General features: G+C 44.3%; 1 protein-coding gene across 1 annotated transcript in view; it reads right to left on the bottom strand.

Annotated features, from left to right (window-relative positions):
* The window catches only part of LOC123034660 (1-phosphatidylinositol 4,5-bisphosphate phosphodiesterase zeta-1-like), a 44,651-nt gene that overhangs the window by 4,861 nt on the left and 11,840 nt on the right, over positions 1-27,950 (bottom strand). The window contains exons 4-11 of the mRNA XM_044452165.1: positions 21,818-22,019; positions 19,030-19,174; positions 17,700-17,852; positions 15,610-15,819; positions 13,490-13,643; positions 12,594-12,710; positions 7,989-8,161; positions 82-214 (exon numbers count right to left, since the gene is read on the bottom strand). Coding sequence (XP_044308100.1) covers positions 82-214; positions 7,989-8,161; positions 12,594-12,710; positions 13,490-13,643; positions 15,610-15,819; positions 17,700-17,852; positions 19,030-19,174; positions 21,818-22,019 — 1,287 coding nt within the window. The remainder of the gene's footprint in view (positions 1-81; positions 215-7,988; positions 8,162-12,593; positions 12,711-13,489; positions 13,644-15,609; positions 15,820-17,699; positions 17,853-19,029; positions 19,175-21,817; positions 22,020-27,950) is intronic.

Raw genomic sequence — 27,950 nt, 5'->3', positions numbered from 1 at the left:
TACCCATTATCCTGTGAGTTTGGAGAGTCCTGGGCAGCATCCCTGGACTGTGCTACCTGCTTCTTAGCCAACTCAGCGTACCATTGTTCTTTACGATAGATGTTTGCTGTTTTACAGTATCTCCGGGAACACCATGGATTTCTATTTTGACCACAGGATCAGCTTTATTACTCTTGGAGAGGTTACTTGGAGGCAGCTGATATCCACTAATAATCTGCAAGAAGGAAGAAAAAACATAGCCCCAGATGAATGGATTGCTAACATGCGCAGAAGTGTTGACTCATGGCTTTATCATTTATCACGCATTTATCAGCTGGTCCATACAGTGGACACTGGTTCCCTCCAAAGCCATGACAAGGCAAACCTTAAAGTTCCAAGATGGCCGATGGTCCGAAGTTCACAAACGATGAGAGAATTGCTCCTCTCCAGTTACCTGCAGATGACCCAAGATTTTATACAATTCTTACTGAGTTTTGCTTCCCCTAGTTGCCTTTCTTTTTTCCTAAATTAAAAGGCCCTCAGCCTTTAGTCATTTATCCTTTGTGGAAGGGGGTTGTTGAAGAATTCACTCCATCCTGGATATCATAAATACTAATGCTGACTCTTCTCTGAGTGCCAACCCCTTAGGCTGAACTGTCCTCACATCAGGGCAAGGTACAACCTTCACGGACAGCCCTATGGAGATTGTTTTACAGTAGTCTAGCCATATTTGATTATAATTCATACCATCAGTATTCCCTCCATTTCTAGCATCCAGCCTATGAATACCATTGCTTCAGTTATCAAAACACTAGTGACTATGCACAGGAAGGAACGTGAAGGTTTGCAGAAGCACAAACCAAAACAAAACAAAAACTTGAGAAGAAGAGTTGGGGAAAAGGATCCAGAGGAGAACAGGTCAGTGAAAGCTGGACATGTTCAGTAGGTACAGAATACGGATTAACCCAGTCAAGGGAGGAGATGGAAAACCAGGCAGAGAACAGAATGGAGGGGCATGACCAGAGAGGAGCACTTCAAACTGCAACCTTTTCTTGCAGGCTCATCTTGTTCTTTTTAAGGGCCATTTTCTGTACCTGTACCAAAGCCAGGGTGGCCTTGTTTCCTGCTCTCCAGAGGACTGTATTTGAGTGCGTTCTCTATTTGAAGGCCTGTGTGCTCCAAACCTGGCTTAGAGATAAAGGATTGCTAAAGGTACTCTTGCTTGAACTTTGCCATCGTTGCTGCCCTCCCCTCCCTGCAGCCAGAATGCTCCCTGCCCCATTTCCTGCCTCTCCTAGGTCAATCTTCCACGCTGGGTGGGGGGCAGGCAGCGTGGTTCTCCCTGCACTGGCTGGGAGGGTGCGAGTTCTTCCAGGGCCCTGCCAAAGGAGCCCCTCCAAGGTCAGAGCGCTGCCTCCAACCTCAGAGGGATGCCCTCTGAGATACTTGCCCCAGGCCCATGGGGTTGCTCTCTTAAATTGCCCACAGTTAATAGCACCTGGACGACCACAGACATACAGCATACCTGGTCACCGTCTCCCCACAATGGTGATACGTCCTGCGTTTCTATTTAAAACCTAGCAATCATTTCTAAATGTGCACATATGCATATAAATTAGCATGTCAAATATGCAAAGCTGTGTCCTCTTCGGGTCCATGCATAAGTGGCCACCTTAACCAGATAAACAAAGCTGTTTTAGAAAGAGGTTGATTAACCCATTATGGTAATGTGCAGACTGGTAGTATATGGGACTGAAACTGAGAAGCTCCGTCCAGGCAGCTTGTAGCTGTATAGTTTATGTTTTGTATTTTCAGGCATCACACCAGTGCCTTGCCTATTGTGTCTTACAGTTCTGGAATAAGGGAACTGTACTTCTTTTTTAAGTCTCTATTCCTTGGGATAAGTGGCCATCACTAGGCCCTCATTTCTGTTTATTATAGAGTTGCACTTCATGCTGGCCCTCTTAGCAAATGATTTGGAAGACTGAGGTAGAAACAATTTGGTGAAAATTTGACCCAGAGATTTCATTAATACCTCCCAGATGAATTATGCCCTCTAAGTCAATGATTTGAATGTCATTCAAGGTTGCTTTTCAGTTGCATGTGCACAAGCACATGTGTTTGTGTGGTTATTGCCTTTCTAAACACTGGGCTGAGGTTGAATTTACCCTGCGTTCTGCTGTTTTAAGTTTATCTTAGTCTTTTTCTTTTTCTTTTCTTTTTACTCTTCAGTATAGCATGTTGTTACTTTTTATTACTGTGAACTGTCCTTCTGCAACCAAGAGTTCTCCAGACATGTTGGCCTGCAAATCATCTCGTGCTGGTATGAATAATGGGAGTTGTGGTCTGATATACCTGGACAACACCAGTTTTGGGGAAAGCTTTTGTAAAGTATTCACAGCTCAAACAATGAAGCGTGTTCTGCACATTTCGTCAATCAATCAATCAATGTTTGAATGCTGAGTGTTCTTATAACTGAATACCTCATTTCCAATTACATACGATATAGCTGGTGATATTTTCCAGGACAACTCAATCCCACGAGGAAAGCTTTTTAATGCTGGATATGACACAGCTCTCTATGGTGTGATAATCTTTAAATCTCCTGGTTCTTCCAGCATTATAACCATTTGCTTTACTAAAAGAGTGTTCTAACATCATCTCCTATAGAGCGCAATCTCACTTCGTGTCAACAACAGGAATCCTCCATTAACTGCTGTGGAAGGAGGGAAACCATCGGTAATGATATATGATTTAAATGCTTTAAAAAGAATTCACTTCCCAGAAACATAAAAATAAAATAGATCGACTCAGTGCAGGGGCCTCCAGGACCTACGACGTGTTGGTGGACAACTGGGAGACATGAAACTGTGTATAAAGGCTGGATGGAACCCCCTGCTCTCATCCTATTCGCTCCGCATTAATTGATCTCTCAGTGGCTCTGTAGTTCATAGATCTTTGAGGGGACTTCAGAATATAATCAGGGTTTTCTTAATCAGAAGATTGCTCATGGCAGACAAACCACTACAAAATAAAATCTGTAAGAACAGCACAGTGTTACAGCTATTTGTCATGTGGGTGTGAGAGAGAATTTTAAAATCTTTTGTTATTGCTAGGATTATACTGGTGAATACTGTATATTTAATTTCTTCCTGCAGTTGGAACCAGACTTAGTCAAATCAATGGGAATTAAATGGGACTTGGGTATGTTAGAAGTATGAGCTGGTGCAAGTCCAACCCAGAATATTAAATGGTCCTTTTCTATCACCTCCCAAAAAAGCTTACCCAAAGTTGTTGTCATTTGCAGTAGCAATAAAAAGAAAAAAAATGGGTTGGGCAAGGACAGCTTTTTGATCAAATATTGACATGAAAACATTGGGTTGGAATCAGGCTTAATCATGACTGGAGTAGACCCACTGAAAACAATAGGACATGTAAGTCATGAACTTCCATTCCATTAATTTCAGTGGGTCTACTCCAAATATGAGTAAATCTGGACCTGGTCATTAGCTATTGGAAGAGCTGTGCTAGGTCAGACCTGGCATCTCTTAGGAAGCATCCTGTTTCCAAAGAGCAGTTAGCAAAATGGCCCTGGAAACCCTACAAGGAAGGCATGAAGGCAGCAAATCTCACTCACTCCACGCCACGAACACCAGGCAGTGCCAGCTCTGAAAATGATGGCTTCGTTTAGGTAGTAACACCAGTTCTTCATGAATTAGCATAATTCTCTTTCAGAACTACCTCAGCTACTGCCCTTCATTACACCTTACAGGAACTTATTCCACTGATGTAACTATGCACTGAGTCAAGAAAGACTCCTAGGAACACAAGACAAGCCCGGCTGGATCAGACCAGAGGTCCATCTAGTCCAGCATTCTGTACACATGGCGGCAAACCGGTTTCCCACAGGATCCCTCCAGCAGGATGGGTGTGAGACCTCCTCCTGCCCGAGCTCCTCAGCAACCAGTGCGTGCAGGCATCCCATCTCCGGTGAAGGAGGGAGCACATGGCCAGCAAGGCTAGTGGCCACTGATAGCCTCCTCCTCCATGGATCTGTCCAGCCCCTTTCATCTGATGGGTGACCATCTCCACATCCTCTGGCAGCTGAACTATATGCTGTGTAAAGAAATCCGTCCTTTTATCTGTTCTAAACCTCCCACCAATCAGCTTCATGACTGCCTATCACTTTCACTGAAAGCCGCCACCACCCAGAAAAATAAATTTAATGTCATGGGGGATGGAGAAAAATCTCTGGATTTGTTTCAATGCATTTAACAAAACATTGACAAAACCATTCGTAGAAGCTGGCACCCATAGCAAGAAGTGCTTGTTCTGTAACCAGACTGAAAAAGAAAAACACCCTCAAAGCACCCCACTAAAAAACAGTGGTATTTAATAACCTGCCAAATGTCTTTGATAACTATTTGCAGCTAGCTAGCTGTGGAATTTATAGTATTCAAGGTATAGTATTTTCAACAGTACACATAGGGAAGTACCAGGAAATATTGCAGATAATAAATCAAACTTGCTTGATTTATTTTTGTTCCAACAGGCAATTTTCCAGACCCATCTCTGTATATGAACATCATGGCCTGCCCCTGAAAGGTTTAATTCAATTTGCCATTTTTATGTGCTCACAGTAATGTTCTAAATTGTAGCAAAAGAATGACCTAGATGTACTGGGAATGAAATTCATGTAAATAACCGCCTTTAATGGGGTTGCCTTTAAGCAGACCGCAAGAACTTTGGGAAATCCAGTTTAGCTCTTGCATGCTTCATATTAGCTTCCATCCCAATATCATTCTAGGTCCTCAGTTATGGGCACTAGATCCTTTTAATTTTGCTGAGCTTTACCAGAGAGATAGCAGTCTGTCCTGTGGCAGAAAGGCAGAAGAAGCAGGCCTTCTCCATGGTGGAAGCCACCTTCTGAAATGCCCTCCCCTGGTATTTGAGAAATGGCAACTAGAGCATGCTTAGGTGCAAGGTGAAAACCCAACGCTTTGCCCAAACCTTCCACCAGTGAGTGTTCTTTCATATATTCTAGGGAGCGGTCCTAAGGACGGTGCCCTCATGGAGGCCCCTACAATTCCTATACCCTGCTGGCCTGAAGCTGACAGGGTGCGGGAAGCAACAGAAGCCATTTTCCCCTTCCCTGTCCTTCAACCTTGGCTTGTTTTCAGTGTGTCTTGCTTTGGAAAGGGACTGACAAAGGCTGGGGAGGTTCCATATGCATGATGGCTTCCCTGGTCTTCCTTCCCTGTCCACTAGAGCCACCTATTTTCTCCTGTCTGGGGTTGGCATCAGACCACGGAGAAGCAGCCCTTGGAAAGCTGGTGGTAGATCTCCTACTCCTCCTTCTGAGATCCATGCACTGCCTCTGATCTCAGAGGATGGAATCAGACCAGGGATGGAATCAGTTCCAGGGACCGCAGGATGCCTCTCCCTAGGCATTTAATGCTAGAGAAGGAAAAAACAGTTCACCTGGTACCAGATGAATTCCTGAGCAGCTGTTGCCCCTAAGGGAAGAAGAGCCAGGTTCTGAGACACGTGCCTGACATACAACCCCGGGCAAGTCTGGCCATACTCGGGGATTACAATGGCCCTCCATGTGACGAAATGGTGTGTGAGGCAGCTGACTGGCCATGGCACACGGCAGCCTTGCCTCCGTCGTCTGCGTCATCAGCCAGTGTGTGAAGGAGCTCTACATTGTTGTAACCCCCCTCTTAATCGAACATGCAGCCAGGGCATGGCTCGTCACGGGTAAAGAGCATGATCAGGGTGTCCTGTTCGCGTGAGAACAAGAACCCCAACGAATGCGCACGCTACGCAAGGCTGACCACACAGCAGGCTACGCTCCAGCATCACCGCAGACGTTACGCCCTTGTACCCTCGCTTGCTTTAGCATGAAAAATGTGCAAGTGGGGCTCAGTGGGTTTCCCCTATTGTTCGCTGTTATTCAAGCACCTGCATAGCCGTCCGTTGTAAAAGAGTATAAAAACCCTGCTTTCCTTCTGCTCGGGACCGCACTCTAACGAGTGTTGGTCCCTGTGCAGGTAATAAAACTCCTCTCGAAAATTCCAACTGGTCTCTGGTCTCATCAGTAAAGCCGCGGGACACAACATACATGCCAGCTGAAGGAGACATGTGGACCTTTTTCCTCCTATTGTGTCGTGCTTCCCTTTGTGTGAAGGAGTTCTATTGATGTACATTGTTCTATTGAGAGCCTTTAAGTGCCCCTCCAACATACGGTCAATGAGAAGTATGTGCGACTGCAGGAGGGATTGGGCTCTGCCCCCAACACATCACTCCATATGTTTCTTTTTTGTTGTCTAAATTGTGCATTGGTCACTCTTTTGAAGGGGAGGAAGGATTAGGATTCTGCATACAAATTTCTAAAAAGAAAGGGGGGAAGCATCACTGAAACAGTGGACACCGGTTTGCATCAGATTTGCAGGTGCTAATTTGCACGTTGATATGCACCTTTAGGAAGGATTGTTGAAATTTCAGTACAAATGCCTCTCACGGTGGAGGGCTGTGGCCAAGTGGCCCTCATGCCTCACTTGGTCTGCTGTGCAGGTGCTCTTGAGGGGCAACTCCAAGGTCCAACTCTTCCTTCTGATGGTGCTTAGTCTTTAAACTGGATGTGGACTGGAAAGCCCTTCAGAGAAAGGGCAGCATCAAAACAGGGGGCAATCCTTGCTCAGGCCTTATTCAGTGGAGGGCTGGCCTCTGTCAAAGAGGTTGCAGGCCCACCCTATGAGTGACAGCGGCTGAGGAGCATTCCCGCCAAATAAATGTCAGCCACTAGGAAGGGCTTCCAAAATCCCTTCTCCTACCACTGCTACTACACATAGAAACAAAAGTGGTACTAAAAGAAAGGGGAGAACCAGTGAAAATCAGTGCAACAGAATGAATATGGGCCTCGTGACTTGTAAAGCAAGACATGCGATGGCATAAGAAATGAATTACAGAATGAGAACGTGTTTTGTGAAAACAAGGAAAAACTTAACAAGAACCCCAAAGGTATTTAACAGCAGTAGACCTCCATCTTTCAGAAGAGGAAAAGCCCTCCAAGAAGGATTGATGGGGTCAGGAGTTCAGCGTCTGCTCCTCCAGGCCAACAGTGCTATGGTTCTCCCAGCACCAGTGATAGCCTCTTGTCCAAAAGTGCCCAAGCCACACGGAAACAGGGTGAGCAGAAGTAGGCAGCCCCACTGTGGAGGAGACAGGCATGGGACTGTAGGTAGATCAAACTCTACTTGTCTCCCAGTATCTGGAAAATGGGTTGGACCATTGCCAGGCGGCATCCCAACTGGCTAGGCCAGGGAGGGGGAACCTCTGGCCCATGTGCAGCCCAAGGGGAATCCCCATCTGGCCAACAATCTTACTTCCCACATGGGAAGTGGGGCTTTAAAACGGGTTGCGATGCAGGGGGCCTTTAGGGTTGCTGTTGGAAAGGAACAGACCCCTCCTCTCTTCCCCAGCCGTGACTCCCCCCACTGACACACACACACATTGTTCAATGCCCCGCCCCGCACTGCAATTCTTTAACACCTCAACTTCCAGCAAGAACTGATTGTAATATGGGAAGACTGTTGTCGGAAATGTGAATGAATGTGTTTGTGAGGCGGTACTTTGTGTGGTGTGTGTGTGTGGCTCCAGATAGGCCTGCCCAGGTCATTTTGGCCCGGGGCTCAGAAAGGTGCCCCAGCCCAGAGCTGGCCTCCTGCCCTTGTGGCGGCAGGGAGACCGAGGGCCAGCAGGGGAAAGCGGGGACTTGCCCACTTTGCAACCCCATTGCTCCAAGGCCACGGGGCAGGGATCAAGGCCCCGCTCCGCCAGGAACGCAGCCGATGCTACGCAAACGGTTGAGACTTCCATGAAGTGGGAATACACAACATGACACCAGAGTGTGCAATAACTGCTAATGAAGACTGAGTCCAGTCCATCAGACATCACAGTGAAAGGCAGAGAAGGGAAAGATAAAAGGCTCCACAAAAGCATCTTACCCTTATGGTCAGTGTGACTGGATTGTACTTCCCAACTACATCAAATGGGTCGAACACTGTGTCCTTCCTTCTCAAGAATTCTGGTTTTAAGACGAAGCCGCTGCCACCATTGTCCAAAAATTTCCCCATGAGTAGGTCCATTTGTACGCCAGGGGTTTGGAAATTTAAGGCCACTGAAGAAGGTGGGGTGGGGAAAGAAACATAATCTCAGTCGCAAACCGCACAAGATATGGACTTTTTATCATACTGTACCAACAGAATTTATTTATTTATTAGATTTATATCCTGCTTTTTCTGTTTTAAGGAATTCAAAGTGGCTTGTATCATTCACCTCTTGCTGCTCTCAGTCTTATCCCCACAACAGCAACAGGTTGGGCTGAGAGGCTGTGATGGCCCAGAGTCACCATGAGGGCTCTGGGGCTGAGCGGAGATTTGAACCCAGTGCTGAGTTCTTAACCACTACACCACCGGGGCTCTCCTGCGGTTACTTCCACCCACCTCCTTTCCTTGTATATCTTGCAAGACTGATGAAAAGGCTCTCTCTTTTTGATTGACATGAGGCCTCCAAAAAGTGGGATACAAGTACAGATATATAGATTAATTCCGGCATGGACTACACTCAGAAATGCTTGGACATCCATAGGGCAGCAGAGGGGAGAAGCTTATCCTGACACAGCTTTAGCAACTGCTGACATGAGAACAACCTCAAATACTTCTCTTTTCAGAAGACTGGTTCAGAACTTTTCAAAACTTCATGGGAATAAAATTGCTCCTTCCGCCCATCACCCATTCAGTTCTGCTTCCTGCAGTGACATTTATAAAGCGTCCAATTTTCTGCAGCGCTGGCTGCATGATTCCTGAGTGGCATTCCATTAATGATGCTTTCATGCCAAGAGGATGTCCATGGCCAACAATGGATCCAGTCAACACTTTTGGTGCCAAGGAATTAATGCCATAAAACAGATCAATTTGTCTTTTGTTATACATCACACAGATGCCATTAAGGAAGACCAGCAATAAGCCTGACAATGGTTGTGCATTGCACAAAAGGAGAAGCAATTATTTCCTCCACCACAGCTGCTGCAGGACGAAGCAAAATGTGCCATTGCATATGATGAATCTGTGGCTACCTTTCCGCTTGCAATGTGAGGGACTAGATAAGCAGGGGATATTAGATGGTGTGCTGAGGAAAGGAGACCTAGGCGGCCTAATTTGGAAGGCCAGAATAGTGGAATTGCTATTGCAGAATCTGAGAATGAGAAATTGCCATAGACCTACCACCCCGATGGATGCACTGTCAGCAGGGCCACCTCTAGACAGACCATTATCTGTCTGTCCACCTGCCTGTCTGTCTTTGTACCGATCTGCCCACTGATCTAGCCATGCACCTATCTATTCATTCCAACAACAGCCAAAGCTCTCTGAGAAGTTCACAATTAAAGCCATAAAATAGAGCAGGATAAAACAAAATATAAAACTTTTAAAACTTTAAAACTACAATATAAAACTAAAGTCAAACCAGCAGCAGAGTAAAATTAGGAATACAGTTACGTGGAGATTTGCTGCCAGGGAACTAACTACATGGAAAGACCCAACTTAAGTGGGGGAGTACTTAAGCACTTCCTGACAGTTGGGATCCCCAGGGTATGGAATGGGCTTCCACGCGAGGTGGCTGAGGCCCCAGCAGCGAGGGTGTTCAAGGATAGGCTGGACATGCACATGGTGGGCATGTCGTGAGTGGAGCCGGCTGGAGCCAGGGATCAGACTAGAAGGCCCAAGAGGCCCCTTCTGACTCGCTCTGTTTCTATGTTTCTACCTCACAGGGTGGTTGTTGTGAGGATAAGATTCAGAGGAGGACGAGGAGGAGTCTTATGTAAGCTGCCTGGAGTTCCTTGGAAGGAAAAAAGGGTGGGATATAAATATCATAAATAAATAACAACCAGCCTTTCTCCCATTCAGCTGTCTTCCCTTTAGTACCCCATGGAGCATCAGCACAGCTAAACTCAGCAATAAATAGAATCTGAGCTTTAATAAAACCAACAATTCCCCATTTTGCCACAGCGATGCCCTTGTTCAGTATTGAACTAGATGCCTCAGTATTTTTTGTCTCTGTCAGTGTGCTCCTTCATTCCCTGGCTCACAATAGCAATCTAAAAAGCATTTCCTTCCTTCTCTGAACAGTTATCCCATTTGTTATACAATTATTGTTTCCCAAAGATGTTCACATTCAAAAAAACAGTAGAAGAGAGAGGGGCCCTTTCATTGGACTGGAAAGGGGCAGGGATGGAGGGAAAGGTAGAGCAGAGAGAAACATCTTCAAGGCCAGAACAAAATGGTAAGTTATGAGTATACAGTTTACACCACGCTGACTTTCCCTTGCTGGTGTTTTTCCTTGAATGGCAGGCAGTCGCTCTTGCTCCTTTGCTGGCAGAGGAGGCCACAGTGTTCTGTTTAGGGCCAGCCCAAGCAGGAGTGAGGCAGCCACCACAGGAAGCTGATTTTGGGGGACATCAAAGGTCTGAAAATGGTTAGTTATTTAAATTGTTGTAACAATTATATTTTTGTGGTTGTGACATGCTGTCAAGTCATCTCCAACTTATGGTAACCCTATGAATGCATCCTCTGGAATCTCCTGTCCTTTCTGCTCAGGTCTTGTCAATTCAAGGCTGTGACTTCTTCTGCCCTCAACTTTCCCTCGCAGGATTGTCTTCTCTGGTGAGTTTTGCCTCCTCATGATGTGCCCAAAGTGCAAAAGCCTCAGTTTTGTTGTATTGGCTCCCACAGAAAGCTCTGGTTTGATTCAATCTTAGACCTATTTTTTGGTCTGTCATTCCAGAGCATTTGCAAAAGTCTGCTCCAGCTCCTTGTTTCAAACACTTCAACATCTTTCGGTCAATTTCTTCAGCTTTCAGACCCATACATAGTATTGAGGAATGCAATGCTGTGCATGATCTTGGCCTTGATAGCCAGGGAAGCATCCTTGCATTTGATGGACTTTTCTAGCTCCTTCATGGCTGCTCTTCCAAGTCTCAGTCTTCTAATTTCTTGGTTGCAGTCTCTGTTTGAATTGATGACTGAGCCAAGATATGAAAATGTTTCACAGTTTCAATTTCTTTATTGCTCACACTAAAGTTCTATAATTCTTCTGTCATCATGATTTTGTTTTAATCTTCAGCTGCAGAACTGCTTTTGCACTTTCTTCTTTCATGTTCCCTTCGTTGCTGCTTTCTGCTAGTAATAAGATATTGTCTGCACATCTTGCATTACTGATGTATCTTCCACCAATTTTCATTCCCCTTTTCCTCTGATCCTAATCCTGCTTTCCCTATGATACATTCTGTGTATAGATCAAACAAACAAGGATACAGAATACATCCTTGTCCAACAATTTTTCTTATAGGAAACCATCCTGTTTCTCCATATTCTGGCCTAACAGTAGCTTCTTGAGCTTCTTGTCCATGATACAGATTATGCATAAGGACAAGGAAATGCTGGGCACACCCTCTTCTTTCAGGACCATGCATAGCTTCTTGTGGTCTGCACAGTCCAAGCTTTTCCCTTGGACTGCAAAGAAATAAAATCAATCTATCTCAAAGGAAATCAACCCTGACTGCTCTTTAGAAGTTCAGATACTGAAGATGAAACTCAAATTTTTTGGACACCTAATGAGAAGGAAGGACTCCCTGGAGAAGAGCCTGATGCTGGGAACAATTGACAGCAAAAGGGGACGGCAGAGGACAAGGTGGCTGGATGGGGTCGCTGGGGCAGTGGGTGTGGGCTTAGGTGGACTCCAGGGGATGGTGGAGGACAGACGAACCTAGAGGGATGTTGTCCATGGGGTCTTGATGAGTTGGACATGACTTTGCGACTAAACAGAACAGCAAATAGGAACTGATCTACTAAAACTCATTGGTACAAGCCAGTGAGTATAAAATGTACATAAATGTATATAAATTACCTTTTATACAAAATGTAAAATTGTGATGTAAATATAAGATTTGCAAGATATTCTACCTCAGGTGGCAGAATGATCTGTCCAACTTGGGGTACCATTACCCTTGATTTCATGATGAGGCAGCATTTTCTGTTCTTCTTCAGGCAACAAAATGTCTTGGGACAGCCCTGTTTTTGTGGTCCCAGAGCATCTATTTATTTAAAATGTTTCTATTATTTTCAAAAAAATCTCTAGATGGGTCTGAGAGATCTTCCTGGCAGCCTCGCAAACCAATCATTTCAGTTCCCTGCCCATTTTTTATCTCTGAGCTCCCATGAGCTGATCCAAAAATTATTGGGTTTCTGGAGGCAAAGAACAGAAGGCACCTCAATCCCATTCCAGCTTCAAAAGCTGATTGGACTGGGAGGAGATTCTACCTTCTGCACTGACAAAGGAAGACCAAATTTTACTGCACCCAAAAGGAGCAAGTTTGTTTAGACGGTCCAAAGAAACACACTTCAAGAAACATGCAATTCTTTTCTCCAGCACCTGTTGCCAACTCACAGCACCTGCTGCCTGATGCCACCTGTCACAACTGCCTAATAGTAGAGCAGGCCTGGCCTGAAAGTATAACGATAAACAGAATGCAGTTTTAGATTAAAAACACCTACCCATTTGGCACCCAACGTTCCAAAATTCCTGTGGATCGTAATTGGAAGAGTCTGTCCTGGTTCCTTTGGGATAAATCCTTGTGATGAAGTGGACTGTGTGTAAGACAAACTCAGGGGCTGCAAAGAGATTTTTAAAATTCATGTTCAAGAGACACATAACGCTGCACAACTTTTAAAACTCAAGCTGTTGTTAATATGGAAAAAGTGAGAGAATGTTGTGTTTGTGATAATTCACTACACAACATTCAGTTCGATGTGTTTTTTCCAGAATGTTTCCTTGCATCTCTTTTATGAGTTCATATTCAAAGGCTATACATAAAACGTGCATAGACAGGAGCCCTAGAAACGGACATAGCCCTGAACAAGCTGTGGATGATGGAAGATTAGAATATCAGGCATAGTGTTCTAGAAGAAATCCCACCTTTGATTTTAAAACAAAAATCCCACATGGTTGCAGAGAGAAAGTGTGGTGTGCTTAAAACAAGTAGAGTTTATTTGAAGTTAAGAACCTCTATATCCCATTCATTTCAATGGGAAAAGTACACCAATGCTGAATTCTTTCCCATTGAAATTAATAGGGCATAAAGTGCTTTATTTGCTGGACCAGGGCTGCATTCCTTGTTCCAAACACTGAAGCATCTTCAGATATACCAAGCTTCCCTCAGAGAATAATTGCTCCATAGTTCCAGCAACAAAAGCTCAGAGCTGATTCCTCCTTTGAAATAAATGGTGAAGCCATTGTGACCAGGGGAGCGCTCTGTGCACAGGACAATTCCATCCCTGAAACAAATAACTGAACTGGGACAGTGGAGGACATGGAAAAGTGGACCACCGACTCTGTTTTTTCAAAGTTTCATAGCACATGTTTCTCTAGGACAATAAATCTTCCACATTACCTCTCTTGCCTATGAGTTTCTGGCCTTTCACTTCTCCAATGGAATTATTTTGATAAAATTTCTGTTTCTGCCTCGAATCTTCAAAGTTGACAAACTTGCGAGACGCGGTGAAAATCACAAGTTCGGACAAGAGCAAAGCCACTTTCACCTTATGCTGTGAACACAGGTTAACAAGTGTCATGTCATGAGGAAACCAAGATGATCTGGCTGCATGCATGCCAGTCCCTCTTTATTCAGTGGCGTCTGATCAGCAGCTCATGATCAGGGAATATCAATGACTATTGCTCCAAACAGTTGGGAATCCAGACCTGCTAAACAAATGAGGGCTGCAAGAAGTGGAGAAACACAGAGACAATAAGATCTGGTCTCATTTGTAATTAGTCCTGGTTGAAGTGTTGAGCTAGGGCTGGGAAGATCCAGGTTCAAATCCTTCCACGGCCAAGAAGATCTCCTAGGTTGGCCAAGCCCTATTTTCAAAGAGGACGGTCCTTTTTATTCACAGGAACGTCTGGCCTGGTTTAGAGACAAAGGAATTCTGAATGGGCCTCAAAGCAGATTCTAGTAACATCAGCAGTATCTGGAAAGTAGAGTGATGCTACTTTCAATTGCGTCACAGTTACAGATCTATAACTGGGAGCATGAAATAATGGATTTTCACAGCTCAGCCCCCATGCTTCTGGTTTGCCAGCCCTGTACTGGCACCAACTCTGTCTGGTGCAAGTAGAGTTTGCTTGCAGAGTCCTAAGATCATGGCTCTAAGATAGGCTGTGATTTTCTGAATTAAAAAGAAGCACTAAGGACATGAAATTGGCTGATACGTGCACTTTGCAGGATGACTGTGTGCTTCTCAGGTGCAAATTTGTGCAAAACACCTAACCTTATGCAAATCACGCTAGATCAATATGCTAATTCCGCTAACTTGCTTGGGTTCAGACAACAAGATAACCCATGTTTCAACAACAATCCACAGTTCAATGGGAGGGGAAATGGGTGGAATCATGTAAGACAGCCAGAGACCTTTGGGAAGTGAAAGATCTATAAGCTTGTGTGTGGGGAAGTCTAAGGACAGAAAGTAATCCAGTGAGCAAAAGAGAAGCCAACCTGAGATTTGCAACCTGCAGGCCAACAGTTGGCGGAGGTGGACTGGAAGTGCTTGCTGCTTGCTTTTGAGGGACTAACAAGGCTGTTTTGAGTCCACACAAACTGGGTCCCTGCACAGGGGGCTTCCCTGCTCCTTGCCCTCCCGCCCCTTGAGATCGGCAGCAGGGGCCCTCCTCCGGGAGCCTTCCATGAGAGATATCAGGAAGCAAAGCACCCAGAGGAGGGCTTTCCCTGCGGTGGTGCCCCATCTGTGGAATGCATTCCCCAGAGAGGTCCGCCTGGCACCATCATTATTTGTTCTTTGGCGCCAGGCCAAGACCTTTTTATTCAAACAGTATTTTAATAATGTTTAATATGTATAGATTTTAATTGTGCAGCCAGTGTGTTTCCAGGTTTTAATTGTAATCGTTATAGTTTCATTTATTTATTTCTGTGAGCCATCCCGAGGCTATGTAGCAAGGCGACAGCATATAAAAAAACTTTAAATAAATAAAATAAATAAATAAACTTGTAAATATGCTGTATATGTGTGCAAATCTCAGTGACTGAAAGCTCGCAGTCTTGCCTCCAGGAGGAGGGCCGGAGAACATGCATGAAACCTTGGAGATCTGCTGCCAGTCAGGGCGGCCACCAGTTGGCTGAATGGACCACTGGTCTGGTTAACTAGGAGACAAGCTGCAAGAGCTGAGCCACGGCACCGCTGACAGGAAGGACTCCATTGCTGAGGTGAGACGGGATCCGGGTCAGGCAAGAGGTGGGCACAGCAGCAAAGAGGAGGCCCTGTGGTGCAGAGGCCCCTTCCAGAGGGAAGAGCTGGCTCTGGTATAGCTCTTCCCCCGGGGCTCCCAGCTGGCTCTCTTTTGAGGCCGAGAGCCCCACAGCAGGGTCTGGGACTGATCCAGCAAATACTGAGGCGAGCTTCCGGCTCTGGCTGCAGTTGCAGCTCCAGAGTAGCTCAGACCCTGACAATTGCTTGGAAACAGACAGTGCCACCTCCAACAACTGGGCACTGGGACCACACTCACTTTGTCCTTTTTATCTTTCTTGGATGCTTTCCGGGTCATTGTTCTCTTTAGCAAAAGCCCTGTAGGGTCTTCATCCAGATCATCCTCGGATGCTGAGGCCTCAACTTCTCCCGTCAGACCCCGGCATCTCTCGCCCATCCGCTGAAGGGTCTCTTCCAGTGTTCCCACTTTCTTGTTTTTTATCAGGATTTTGTACTTCAGTTGCTGCAGAAAGAAATATCTGTTCTTAAACCACAGAGCTGTACTGTGCAGTGCAAAACAGAAAGGGCTCAGATTCCAAAATTATTGTACTTTAAAGCCCTTACTGTGAGAGCAAAGCCTTAGGAGAGAGATTCCAGCCATTTAGAAAGGGGGAAAGCTCCCCCCACAAGTAGACAGGAGAAAGACCTACATTTCCTAGCATGCACCTGCTTAAACATGTATAGGATTGCACCCTAAATCAGCTTGTATAGTGTCTAAGTTCCCTGAGTGCAAACTACACCAGCACGTACCATGAATATGACAACATACCAGCTATGTTCTTTGACCCACAACCTTCATTTTACAAGAGGGGTACAGCGTTTCTGTTACCTCAGGGTAACAGGGTACCTCAGGGTATCTCAGGGAGAGTCCAAATCCGTTTCAGGGAGGGGGCTGTCACGGACTGCATTTTGCTGGCGAGCAGAGCCCATGGGAAAGGGGCAAGGCCAAAATACCCCAAATGCCAGACCTGTTTTAGCTTCAAGCTCACCACCAGCAACTACATCTTAGGAGAGGCTTTTGAACATTCTAGAGGGGAGAAGAAAGTGCAGAAACGATGGGGAGCCACAGAGCCAGCAGTGGCTGCCGGAAAGCTGGTGTGGCCTCTTGCAAAATTTTCGGGGACCACACTGAGAATGCTGGCTGGGGGTTCCTCACTCTGGTTTCATAGGCTCCAGAATGAAGGAGAACAACAGTGGAAGGATGGGATGGAAGGGGATAGGCCAGGTTAGAACAAGACTGAAATTGATCAGGTGCAGCGTGGGCTCTGTTTTCTACCTCCACCTCAGGTATTGCAAGCTCCCAAGAACCATTTTCAACTGAAATGGTGGGCATTTGCTAGGGAATTGGTAGCAGTAATAGTAGTATTTCTATGCCATCCAATAGCCAAAGTTCTCCGGGTGGTGTATCATAATTAACAGCATTGCTAAAATGCTATACAAAATATAAATTAAAAAACAGCAAAAATTGCTCTAGAGGCTTAAAACAACTTCAGCAACTTAAACAGCTAATGCAGGTTCATATTTGTTTGTGTGTTTGTTTGTTTAAAACAATTATATGCCGTCCTTTATGACAACGTCTCAGGATGGCTTAAAACATTAAAATTGAATAACAATCAAAACAGTCCATAAGCAATAACAATAAATAGGAATGACAGAGAAGTAATAAAAATACAGACAGATAAAATTTGATAAAAGAAGCAACTATATAGCTTGGCTTGCCAAAAAAAAAAAAAGCTAATAATAACAACCCCAATCCCTTTTGCTGTGCACAGTATTGAGAGCTGTTAAATGCCTTGGCATAGAGGGCAGTCTTAGCCTGGAGCCCAAAGGATAGTAAAGTTGGCTTTCAAGGGAGAGATCATCCCATAATGTGGGGGTTACCACAACGAAAGCCTTCCTCCGTACGGCCACCAAGCAAGCCTTCCTTGGAGATGGTATGCCAAGGAAGGCCTCAGATACTGAGTGCAGTGTCCAGGTAGATTGTAGCTGGGAGAGGAAGTTCATCAGGTATCATGGTCCCAAGCCATGTAGGGTTTTATAGGTAAAAAACAGCACCTTGAATCAGGCTCAGGATATAGGCAGCCAGTGCAAGCAGGCCAGAATTGGTGCTGTGTCTGGACCCTTTGATCCTGGCTATTAATCTGGCTGCCACAATATGCAGAAGCTACAACTTCCTAACAGTCTTCAAGGACAACCCCACATAACTAGATTGCAGTAGTCTAGCAGAGCAGAGATTACTGAAGCTAGGCCACCCTGTCCAGATGCAATGTTTGCAGGCATCTATGGGCTTTTGCACACCATTTTTCTCCAGGAGGAGAGGGATAGAGAAAAAACGGTTTTTACATCTGGGGATGGTAGTTCTGCCGGCATGCTGCCGTCGATGGTCGAAACGCAAAGTGTATCCCGGAGAATGTCCAGCAAATGAGCTGCCATCCTTTCCTGCTGAGTCGGGCTGCAGTGGTTCTCCAGGGAGAGAACAATAGGGTAATCCGATGCCTAGAAATAGAGAAGATACAGTCATGTGGGCCGCATTCACTTGCTTATACAGACAGCACACAAGGAAAAAGCAACCCTCATGCGGAGACTATAGCCAGAGAAGGCTGTATCTGTCTGCAGATCTGTTTCTGAGCTTTCTCCTGGTGCCTCGAAGCTGCAATGGACTACAACTCACAGCATCCCCCTTCTGAAAGGGGCCGAGGTTGCGGAAGGCTGCAGTATCTGATTGTATTTCACAAGATGGAAACACAATGGGTTATTTATTTATATCTGTACCACCCCATGGCTGAAGCTCTCTGGGCGGTTTACAACAATCCATAAAACAAGACAATAAAATAGAAAAATATCACACAACTGGGGAAGCATTTTAAAAGTTAAAACAGCTAAAGCAAGAACAAAGAAGGACTCCTTAGAAACACCTGGGATAGGTCATCCTTTCACGGCACTGGCTAACCAGGTAAGTCTTTAAAAACTTCAGCATAAAGGACAGTCTTAACCCATCACCAAAAGGATGCTGACTTTGGCACCACAGCAGGGAGGTTATTCAGTAGATGAAGTGACACAACTTGGATTCCAGACCTCACCCTGGGGGGCTGTTATGACCCCTTCAGAATCCTCTGATGCTTCTGTGCAAGAGCTACACACTCAGAGGAAAACATCACCTGTGTCACCTTAACTCTGCCTATAGGAGAACTTCGCCCAAATGAATATGTTATCTATTCAGAAATTAATGAATGCATCCCTTTGAGCCTGATACGTAATCTCATTCCAACTTGCAAAGTTTTGGACATGTACAATGTCATGGTATATCTTGGAAGCCGTAGTCTGGATCACATTATAGGGCATGATGGCATGTGTCTCCCCATTATGTGCCCCCTCTCTGATTGGTGGTTTCCTTGTGATGCCATTGTGTGTGATGATGTCCTACTTGCTGTCTTTGGTTCAACCTATAGAGCATTCCTCTTCCTTCTTGGAGCTAGAATGGCAGGGATAACTGTGACAAAGAAAGCAGCTAAGAAGACTGCACATTTGGATGGGAACCCAGGGGGCAGGACAACGGAAAACGTAGCCGCAAAGAGTCTGTGTTCCACATGCCCTAACAAGCCAACTTTTTATGAAACTCAGTGTCACCACGACTTAATACGCTCTTCACCTTCTGAAAAGTACATGCACCCACCTCAAAGGCATGCTTGTGAATCACATTGATGACGTTCTTGAAGGTAATTTTGCTCGTCAAGGTGTGCCCATGGTACACGACAGGTTCCTCATCTGGCCCATCCCAGCAATCAATTTCCACACATCGGCATCCCTTCTTTAAGGAACTTTGGAAAGAAGATTGGGTTTTTTAAAAAATATATAATCTGAATATTAAAATATCCATGTCGCAATCATTAGCACTCAGGTTACTTTCTGGTTTCCAAGTGGTCTGTGTTTTTATGCACAGAAGCATTCTGCCAGGGGATCAGACAGAGTGATGTACATTTTGATAATCTGACATTTAAAAAATGTGTTTACTTGGGAAAGTGTATGCCATTCTAGAGAGAAAAGAGAAGTAATGGGAACAGTCTAATCTCCCAGTACTAAACAGAAAATCATCACCGGCCATAGGTCTCCATACATGCAGAAGGCCTTTTGCTCTGCCCCTTCAATGGTGTGGAACTGGCAACACTGATTTTGACTTAGCAAGACTCACATTCAAGAAGCCAATATTCATACATGTGCTGTCAAGTTATATCAGTCCCTGAAGAAAGAGAGAAGTTCCCAAAGCTGAGTGTGCTAAAAACAAAAATCGGGAGTGAAAATTGGTGGTGTCATCCATCTCTACAGAACAGGAATCAGCAGCTTTCTGAGACATCTGGAGATCATCAAGTTGCCTTCTCCTGTTAGACAGATTTATCTCCCGCTGCAGAATCCTGGAGCACGGGTAGCTCTGAGGAGAAAACAAAAGCACCTCCTGGGCCGTCCCAGTAAAGCAGGACAGCAATGCAGTGAGCAACTGGAGCAGAAAAAGGGGTGCACATGGCAGGGAAAATCATGTGGGACAATCGATTGTGCCAGATCATGCTTGCTAATGGCATCTCGACATTGCATCTGCTATGATGATGTTGCATATGTTCATAATAAAAAATTGTGTGGTTCGTCACAACTCATCATATTAATCAGGCAGAGAGGGGAACAAATGAACTCCAAGTGCCACTGGAACAACTCTTATGTTGAAGAACTAAGTGTTGCTTTCATCTTCAGCTAAAGAGAACACCCTAATTTCAGCAAAAACCATAGTTGGATGATGGTTGGCACAACTTGACTTGCTAATATTAATTTTATTTGTATGTTGCTTTTCCATATGTATTGTTCAAAGCCATTCACATCAAACTGTACAGCACAGTAATAAAACAATTCAATATGAATATCCCCAATATAAAGAATACAATAAAGAATTGATAAGTTAATAACACATGTAAAGATATTAAATAAAAACAATCCATTAAAAGACTTCAAAATATAACCAAGTATTGAAACAATTCAGTTAATTACAGAACAAATATATTCAAAACTACTTGATCAGAACACTATTGTAAACCTAGCAAGACAGAAGCATAAAACAATATATATTCCAACAACAATCAATAATATTGTCTGATAGTCCAAAAACTATCCAGCAGGAAACATCCACAAATTAAGACAAATTACAATGGCTTGGGTCTAGAGTAAATTAGCCATGGAGCACAATGTGATTAACTTTATCTCAATCCAAAGTAATACTTGCAGAGGACACCCGGAGCAATTCACAAGCCTGCACAATCGGTGGGTTTGCACAAAACCACCAGCCGTGGGGGTTCTTGTGCAGGATGGTCTGTTGTGTCATGCAGGCCCTGCCATGTTAGGTCAGTATTATATGCTCCATTCTAGAAACCACAGAAAGAAACAACAGTCTGTTCTAAGGTATCCCCGCTTCGCCATGGTTTCTCTAATCGTCCAAACTAGGCATCATTGTTTCCACGGAGCCACCACAGTGTCCCCTGGGAGGCACGGTGACTGCTGCAAGAGTTCTTCAACCACCCAACATGGGACTGAATGCCAGACACGGTGGCTGATGGGATACATGCCAACAGCAGAAGGGCTGGGCAAGGAGGGTGAAAACTGCTTGTCAGGCACACCCATGCCAAAAACCACACGCTGTGGGGAAAAAATAGGGTTGCCCATTGTAATGTGTGAACCCAGTCAAAGTGTCACTGAGAGCCGGCCAAACTGGGGACTGTATCTGAGGCAGTTTATACATTAAGGCCCTCTATATACTGGTTGCTGGGGAGTGTGAGCCGGAGAATGCCGTTGCACTCATGTCCTACTTGTGAGCTGCATTCAAGAAGCTAGTTGGCAGAGTGAAAGCTGGAGCAGATGGACCCTTGGGATGATCCAGAATGTTCTTACGACTGTTCACAAACTACATCTATATATCATAGATGGATTACGTGACGAAACACAGGAGACAGAGTCCAGATTTAGTTGTGCTTAGAGCAAGCACACTGGAAGTGTACATTTAGTTAGCTATGATTAGCTTAAGTCCCATCGCCCAGGTCTACTCTAAGCATGGCTAAGTCTTGACCTAACTCAAGGACTGCACTGAACTTGGCCAAGGAATACATGTTGAAGCTACAGTGGGTGGGGCCCAGAAAGTGGGTGGGGGGAGGTTAAGCTTAAAAACTAAATGCTTTATCACTTTTATGATTCTAATTTTCATTCAGTTCTGATTTAACTATTGTTTTGGAAAAGCATATGTTTGCTTCCCTCCATGGCTCAAATCCTCTCTCTCTCTCTCTCTCTCTCTCTCTCTCTCTCTCTCTCTCTCTCTCTCTCTCTCTCTCTCTCTCTCTCACACACACACACACACACACACACACACACATATGGGACAATGTTTTTGCACAATTTCTCCCTTTCTTTCCCTTTGAAAGAAGTGTACATACTTGGCATAGCCCCACAGGTGACTTGGTCCTATGAGCTGATCTTGTATCAGGTAGGTATTGTGTGACGATGATATAAAGTAATCACACATTGGGTAGGACATGTCCTGGTAGATGTTCCTGTGCTGCTGTTTAAATATACTGCATTCTTCCGACATCATGTAGCGTATGAAGCCTTCGAAGGTCATCTCTTTCTTTTTTCTTGCTAAACAAGGAACATTAAAAATGGGGTTACCAGACTGCCAATTGTCAGACAGGATCCTCCAGAAACTTTAGACCCAAGGAAGCTCTTCAGCCACCCTGAGCTTAAGGGGCTGTGCAACCAAACATCTTGCCCCCAAATTGAGAGCTCTTCTTGTTAAACTATTAGGACTAAAACTCAGAAAATGGTTAGGACATACAATTGCCTGTTGGCCATCACACTTCAGGCCCTGTTTCTCTTCTTTTAGAAACACAGAAACATAGAAACAGAGCGAGTCAGAAGGGGTCTCCCGGGCCATCTAGTCTGACCCCTGGCTCCAGCCAACTCCACTCACGACATGCCCACCATGTGCATGTCCAGTCTATCCTTGAACATCTGCACCGATGGGGCCTCAGCGACCTCTCATGGAAGCCCATTCCACACCCTCGGGGTCCTGAGTGTCAGGAAGTGCTTCCTGGCATCTAAATGGAACCTGGGTTCCCTGAGCTTTGCTCTGTTTCTCAACTGCTTTCCTTTCTCCTACCTTAAAATGCTGCTAGAAACCTGCCTTGTCTTTTCTTTGCTTAGGATTCCTGTTTAAAGCCTCACAACCATGCAGCAGCTGTTCTTTGAGAGCAGCAATGATTATTTTTTTACGATTAGCAAGCTGTCAATAAATGATTATTGTTTATCTATCCAGAAATGAATGACTTTAATTATATTTCTTGCTAAACGATACAAGTGTTCTCCACCCTATCACTCACTTCACTAGCTTTCAGCTCAGTTCCACTTTATGCTGTTCATACTTACTTTTAGTCTCCCCATGTTGGTTTTGTTGGCTCATCCTTTTCTGTTCTCTTTGATTCCTTGTTTTGTTCCAGTTCAGACTCTTCATTTACCTGCCTTTCTCTTTGTTATGTCTAAGAATTCTTGTTTTGTCATTCATCTCACGTCTTTGCCTCCCTGAACCCATATAGCCCTTTCTTCTACCCCTGTTAGGTCTCACACTTCATTCTTTTGCATCTTACACCGGTGTGGCACAGTGGGGAGAGTTTGGGCTAGGGCCCGGGAGACCTGGGTTCTAGTCCCCTCTTGACTAGCTCACTAGGTGGTCTGAGGACAGCCACAGGCTCTCTGCCCAACCTGGATCACATGGCGCTGAAGAAGACCATGTGAGCCACGCTGGGCTCCTTGCAGAAAAAAAGATGGGAAATAGAGATAATAGAGCCAGTGTGGCAGGTTGCTTGGACTGTTGCGTTGGAGGTGGGAGATTTGGGTTCTAGGCCCCACTTGGCCATAAAGCCCCCTGGATCACTTTAACTAGTTCCCATCATAACCTACTTCACATGGTTGTTGTAAGAATAGCTTTGAAAGGAGGAAAGGGATTATGAAAGCCACCTTGCAGGAAAAAGTGGTACAAAATATAGCAAACAAATGCATCCATAACGCCCAGGTAAATGTGAAGGTATGAAGCCCATTGAATTCGCAGGTACTTACTTCTAAGGCCAAACTCCTCACACTTAAGCACCATTGAAATCAGTGAGATGTCCAGACACGTGAATGCAGATTCCCTGCACTGTAAATCTTCAGCAAGCCACTAGTCCTGTCCAACCCAAGCAGTATTTTCTCCACACTCGAAATCAGAATGCACTATTATTTGCAAGACCCAATGCCCTCTCTTCACCATCCTTCCACAATTTCTTTCTGACTCATATCTGTTTAAACTCTTTTGGGGAACAGTCCTATGAGGCTGCCTGTAACCTCCAGACTTGGACAATCCTAAACGTCCTGTGCAGGGCAGGAGATGTGAAGAACCGATCACCACCTCCCCACTTCTCCAGTTCTGCAAAGCAGTTAGTCAGCGGAGTTTGGCAAAGTCTGATGTATCAGACAGGGAGGGAAGAATGCCTCAGATCTTAGCAGGGCCAATCTCCTCCCCTCCCCATCCCCTGGAACAGCCCAAAAGCCTTTCTCCAGGCCAGAGAAGCAGCTGGTGTCATCCTTTGTGCACCCTGTACAAGGGAGGAAAGGGAATCCGAGCAAGAGGTCCCAGCTACAATGTCAGAGCATTGTTTGGACTTTCTAACTAGGAATCTGAACATTTCTGTGGCCATCGAGAGGCCTTCGTCTGGGCCCTGGGATGGCTCTGCCCACCCAGTTTATCCAATCCATTTATGAAGAGCTTAGCATATTTTTAGCAATACAGAAGTACATAATTCTCATCCTTATTTATTATCTGCAACATTTATACCATTCCATAGCTACACAGACTCTAGAGTGGTGAATAATAGAAAAGCAAAAAGATTAAAAGAATAAGATACAATATTAAAAACAGAATCTCAAAAGCCAGAATATCATTAAAAGCAGAGTATCCATAAAATAGAATATCAAATAAGATAGAATATCAATAAAAACAGAGTATCAATAAAATAGCCTATCCTTAAAAGGAAGCATCAATGAAATAGAACATCAAATAAATAAAACAGAGTATCAATAAGAATAGAATATCACTAAAAACAGTATCATTGAATTAGAATATCAATTAAAATCATGGCTGATCAACCACACAAGGCTTTTTTGAAATAAAGGTGCTTTCAGGAAGCTCCAGTCAAACCGTGGCGGGGCCTGCTTGACCTCCCGACACTTGGGCATCATCTTATTTATTTATTTATTTATTTATTAAAACATTTCTATGCCGCCCCTTGCCAAGGCCTCGGGGTGGCTTACAGCATCGAATACAAAATACATTAAAACAATGACAATTAAAATATATACAGTAAAATAAAATAAGCCGCCCTGGCTGAATAAAATTCAATAATATTAACATTTAAAATGCTGCATAAATAAAAAGGTCTTCGCCTTTCAAGAGTATTAAGTAGGGATCCACCCATTACATTGATGGTAATATTTGACCTGTTATTCACTGTTAACCAAATGGAAAGCAATAGCTTGAACTTGGAAGGCACATTGTAATCAAGATCGTGGAGGAGATTCTTTCTATCTGTGATCTGTGAGTACAAAGCTTTCTCCAACTTTGCCTTTTCATTTATCCCAAAGTATGCGGCCTTAGCTCAGCATGTTTATGGCTTAATTGCTCCAGTCCATCAAGGAGAGAAATTTGGTCCAGTGCTTCCCAAAAGCAGTTCCATGAGTTAACTGCCACCATAAATCAAGCAAAGGTTCTTAGCACATGCCACGAACTCAGAGGTTCAGATCTGTGCTTCACTTCATTGTGGTCTCATTTCATGTCATAATTTTGATGAGCAAATTCTTCCTATGAAACTTTTATTCAGAATAACAGAATCTGAGTTTACTCAATTTAAAAAGATAACTGTGTTTAGTAAACTGAGGTCCTAAAGTGATTGGGAAGCACATCATTATAAAAACAGAATCAGCAACACCTTAGCAACTCAACAAGCCACCATTCAAGAAAGGAAAGGTTTATACAGTATGTGTGCTGACTAAGATAGGTTGCCCATTTGAAACATCCACTGTTGAAACTTGCTGATATCTAGCCTTTAGGGTGCAATCCTTTGGCCTCCCAGTGTTGTCTGGGAAGCCATAGGATTATTGGGAATCCCAGCTCTAAGATCTCATGGTGTTGGGACTGGGACTGCAAAGGCCATGCCCTCACCCTGCCACCTTGCAGCTAGCATGGCTGTTCCCCTAACGAAGCTTGCAGGTGGACTTTGGAAGAGAAGGGAAGTGAGCTATGGGCAGTGAAGGAAGGGGACTGTGTCTGATAACCCGTGACAGTTTCTTTGGATTTCCAGGCCTCCTTCCTTCTCCCTCCCCAAAGCTAAGTCTAGGTGGTTGAAAATAGCTGTCTAGATAAAACCTTTAGTGCGAGGTGGTGAGGCTGCAGAAGTCAATGACACACTTTATTCCTGGAAAAGGATACACTTAAACTTCCAAGTTTGGAGGTTTACGTGCAACAAGAATACATCCTTTGGATGAATTTAATGTTTTCCCTGTTTCTTCCTTAGAAGAAGAGAGGCAAGCACAATGATCTATGTGGCAAACCCTCTTTCAAGCGTACTCACAATTTTTCTGCAATAATACTCACTCAATATGCAGAAACTTTAATTATTATGTGTTTATTTTAATTATTTGAAACTTTTACATCCTGTCCACTACTGAGGTCCCAGGGCGGTCTTACAATAAACAGGGTGGAGCACAGCATCCAAATTAATTGCTATACAATAAAACCCCACATTAAAATCACACTCAGACCTTAAAATACTGGGAAAATTAAAAGGGTTTGGTCTGGTGCCAAAAGGAATAAACTTTAAATGCAGGAGCTGTGATAACTAGAGCTACAGTGGACCAAGACAACAAGCTTAATGGCTTAAGGTCTCCCTCAGACAATAGGAGTTGATGTCAAGCAATCCCAGTGTCCAAAATGCAAAAAGACCGGATTTTCTTCATGCATTGCAGGATGCTAGTGGGTGGGGGACGGGGGGAGGACACTATTTTGATTGTTGGTGACAGCAGTATGTAGCAAACTCATATAATAGATTCAGGAGCAATAGGGAAAGACACTTTTTCACATAGAAAAATGGGAAAAGATGGCAGTCATGGCAAAAACCTTTCCACAGATCCAAGTGATGCATAACTATGCCCATCAAAGAAATGCAAAAGTCCACATTCAGAGAAATTCATTGCCAACCAGCTTGACACAGGAACCATCTCACAGGGCGGTCTCCATCATTGTGCTTATCAGATCTCAGGCGGAAGTAGGAGTAAGGCTTTTACTATTGATGTTTAAATCCTTAAGTGGTGACCCATAAGGGACATCCAAAATAATACTACTCTATTAAAACAATGTGATATAAAACACATTGTAATGTTAAAGAAGGGCTATATTAGCCTACTGGGAACTCAGCAGCAGTTCCACCACCAAAAAACTTTGGGTGGCCAGCTTGAAATAGGTCGTGCCCTGTCGAATTTGCCATCCACTTAATCCAGGGCCTGCTAGTTGTGCCACACACATAGTGCGAAAGGCAACAACCTCCAAATCCATTTGATAAAGTATCCATGGACTTTGTTGGGCCCTTCAATCCATCACTGGCTGTAAACGTGATCCTTTCAGTCGATGGCTATACTGGAAGCATCCAGCTACATCACATTGTTGAGGGATCTGAGTACATAAAACTGATTGCTAGCTTGGAATCGTTATGCTAATAACGTGTTCTGGAAGAACCTCTAAACCCAACTTTGGCTCCAAATGGGTCTTACTCTGACTAGAACTAACATTAGTGACCCTGGACCAAAGTAACCAGTGCTAAGATCTAGCAGGACTTTCTAAAGTATATGATTTATCTGAGAGGGTGGATTGGTTTAACTTGGAGTCCTGCACTGAGCAGGGGGCTGGACCCAATGGCCCTCAGGTCCCTTCTAGCCCTACTATTCCATGATTCTATGATTTTATTTCCATTGGGTTAGATTCAGACTTAGTTATAAACAGCACAGCCTCACTGAAATCAGCAGGGCTTCAAGTTAGGTGGAAAATCCCTGGCTATACTCTCAGCCTGACTGAGTTGGGATACAACTCATTTACTTACAATGCCTTGCAGGATGATTCCCCCCACCTCCCCAAAAATTTAATCAAGACAACAAAGCTACATAATAAATTACATTTTTTAAGGTAACAAAAGTAATCATGATAAAATAAATCATGGACCCATGTCTTTGCTGATGACTAAAAGCTGCCAGAACTGGATTATCTGTACAAATCTCAGAGGTAGTAATTGCCATGTTTTATGTATTTCCTGGGGAAGCATTAATTTTCCAGGAATGTTTGCCACAGCAAACTTAATGGGGAGGAGCTACCCTAAGGCCACTCTGCATCATACTTTCAGCATATTAAAATCTCCAAGCTGTTATTTTCTGCTTCTTTGCAATGTACTTACATCTTTCAATGCAGAAGGCTTCCGAGCGAAAGCCATTTGCAGA

The sequence above is a fragment of the Varanus komodoensis genome, unplaced genomic scaffold, assembly GCF_004798865.1.
Source record: "Varanus komodoensis strain SLA01 unplaced genomic scaffold, ASM479886v1 scaffold70, whole genome shotgun sequence".
In the NCBI taxonomy this organism is placed as follows: domain Eukaryota; kingdom Metazoa; phylum Chordata; class Lepidosauria; order Squamata; family Varanidae; genus Varanus; species Varanus komodoensis.
The sequence above is the reverse complement of the archived record's forward strand: the minus strand, read 5'-3'. Positions and strand labels throughout refer to the sequence as shown.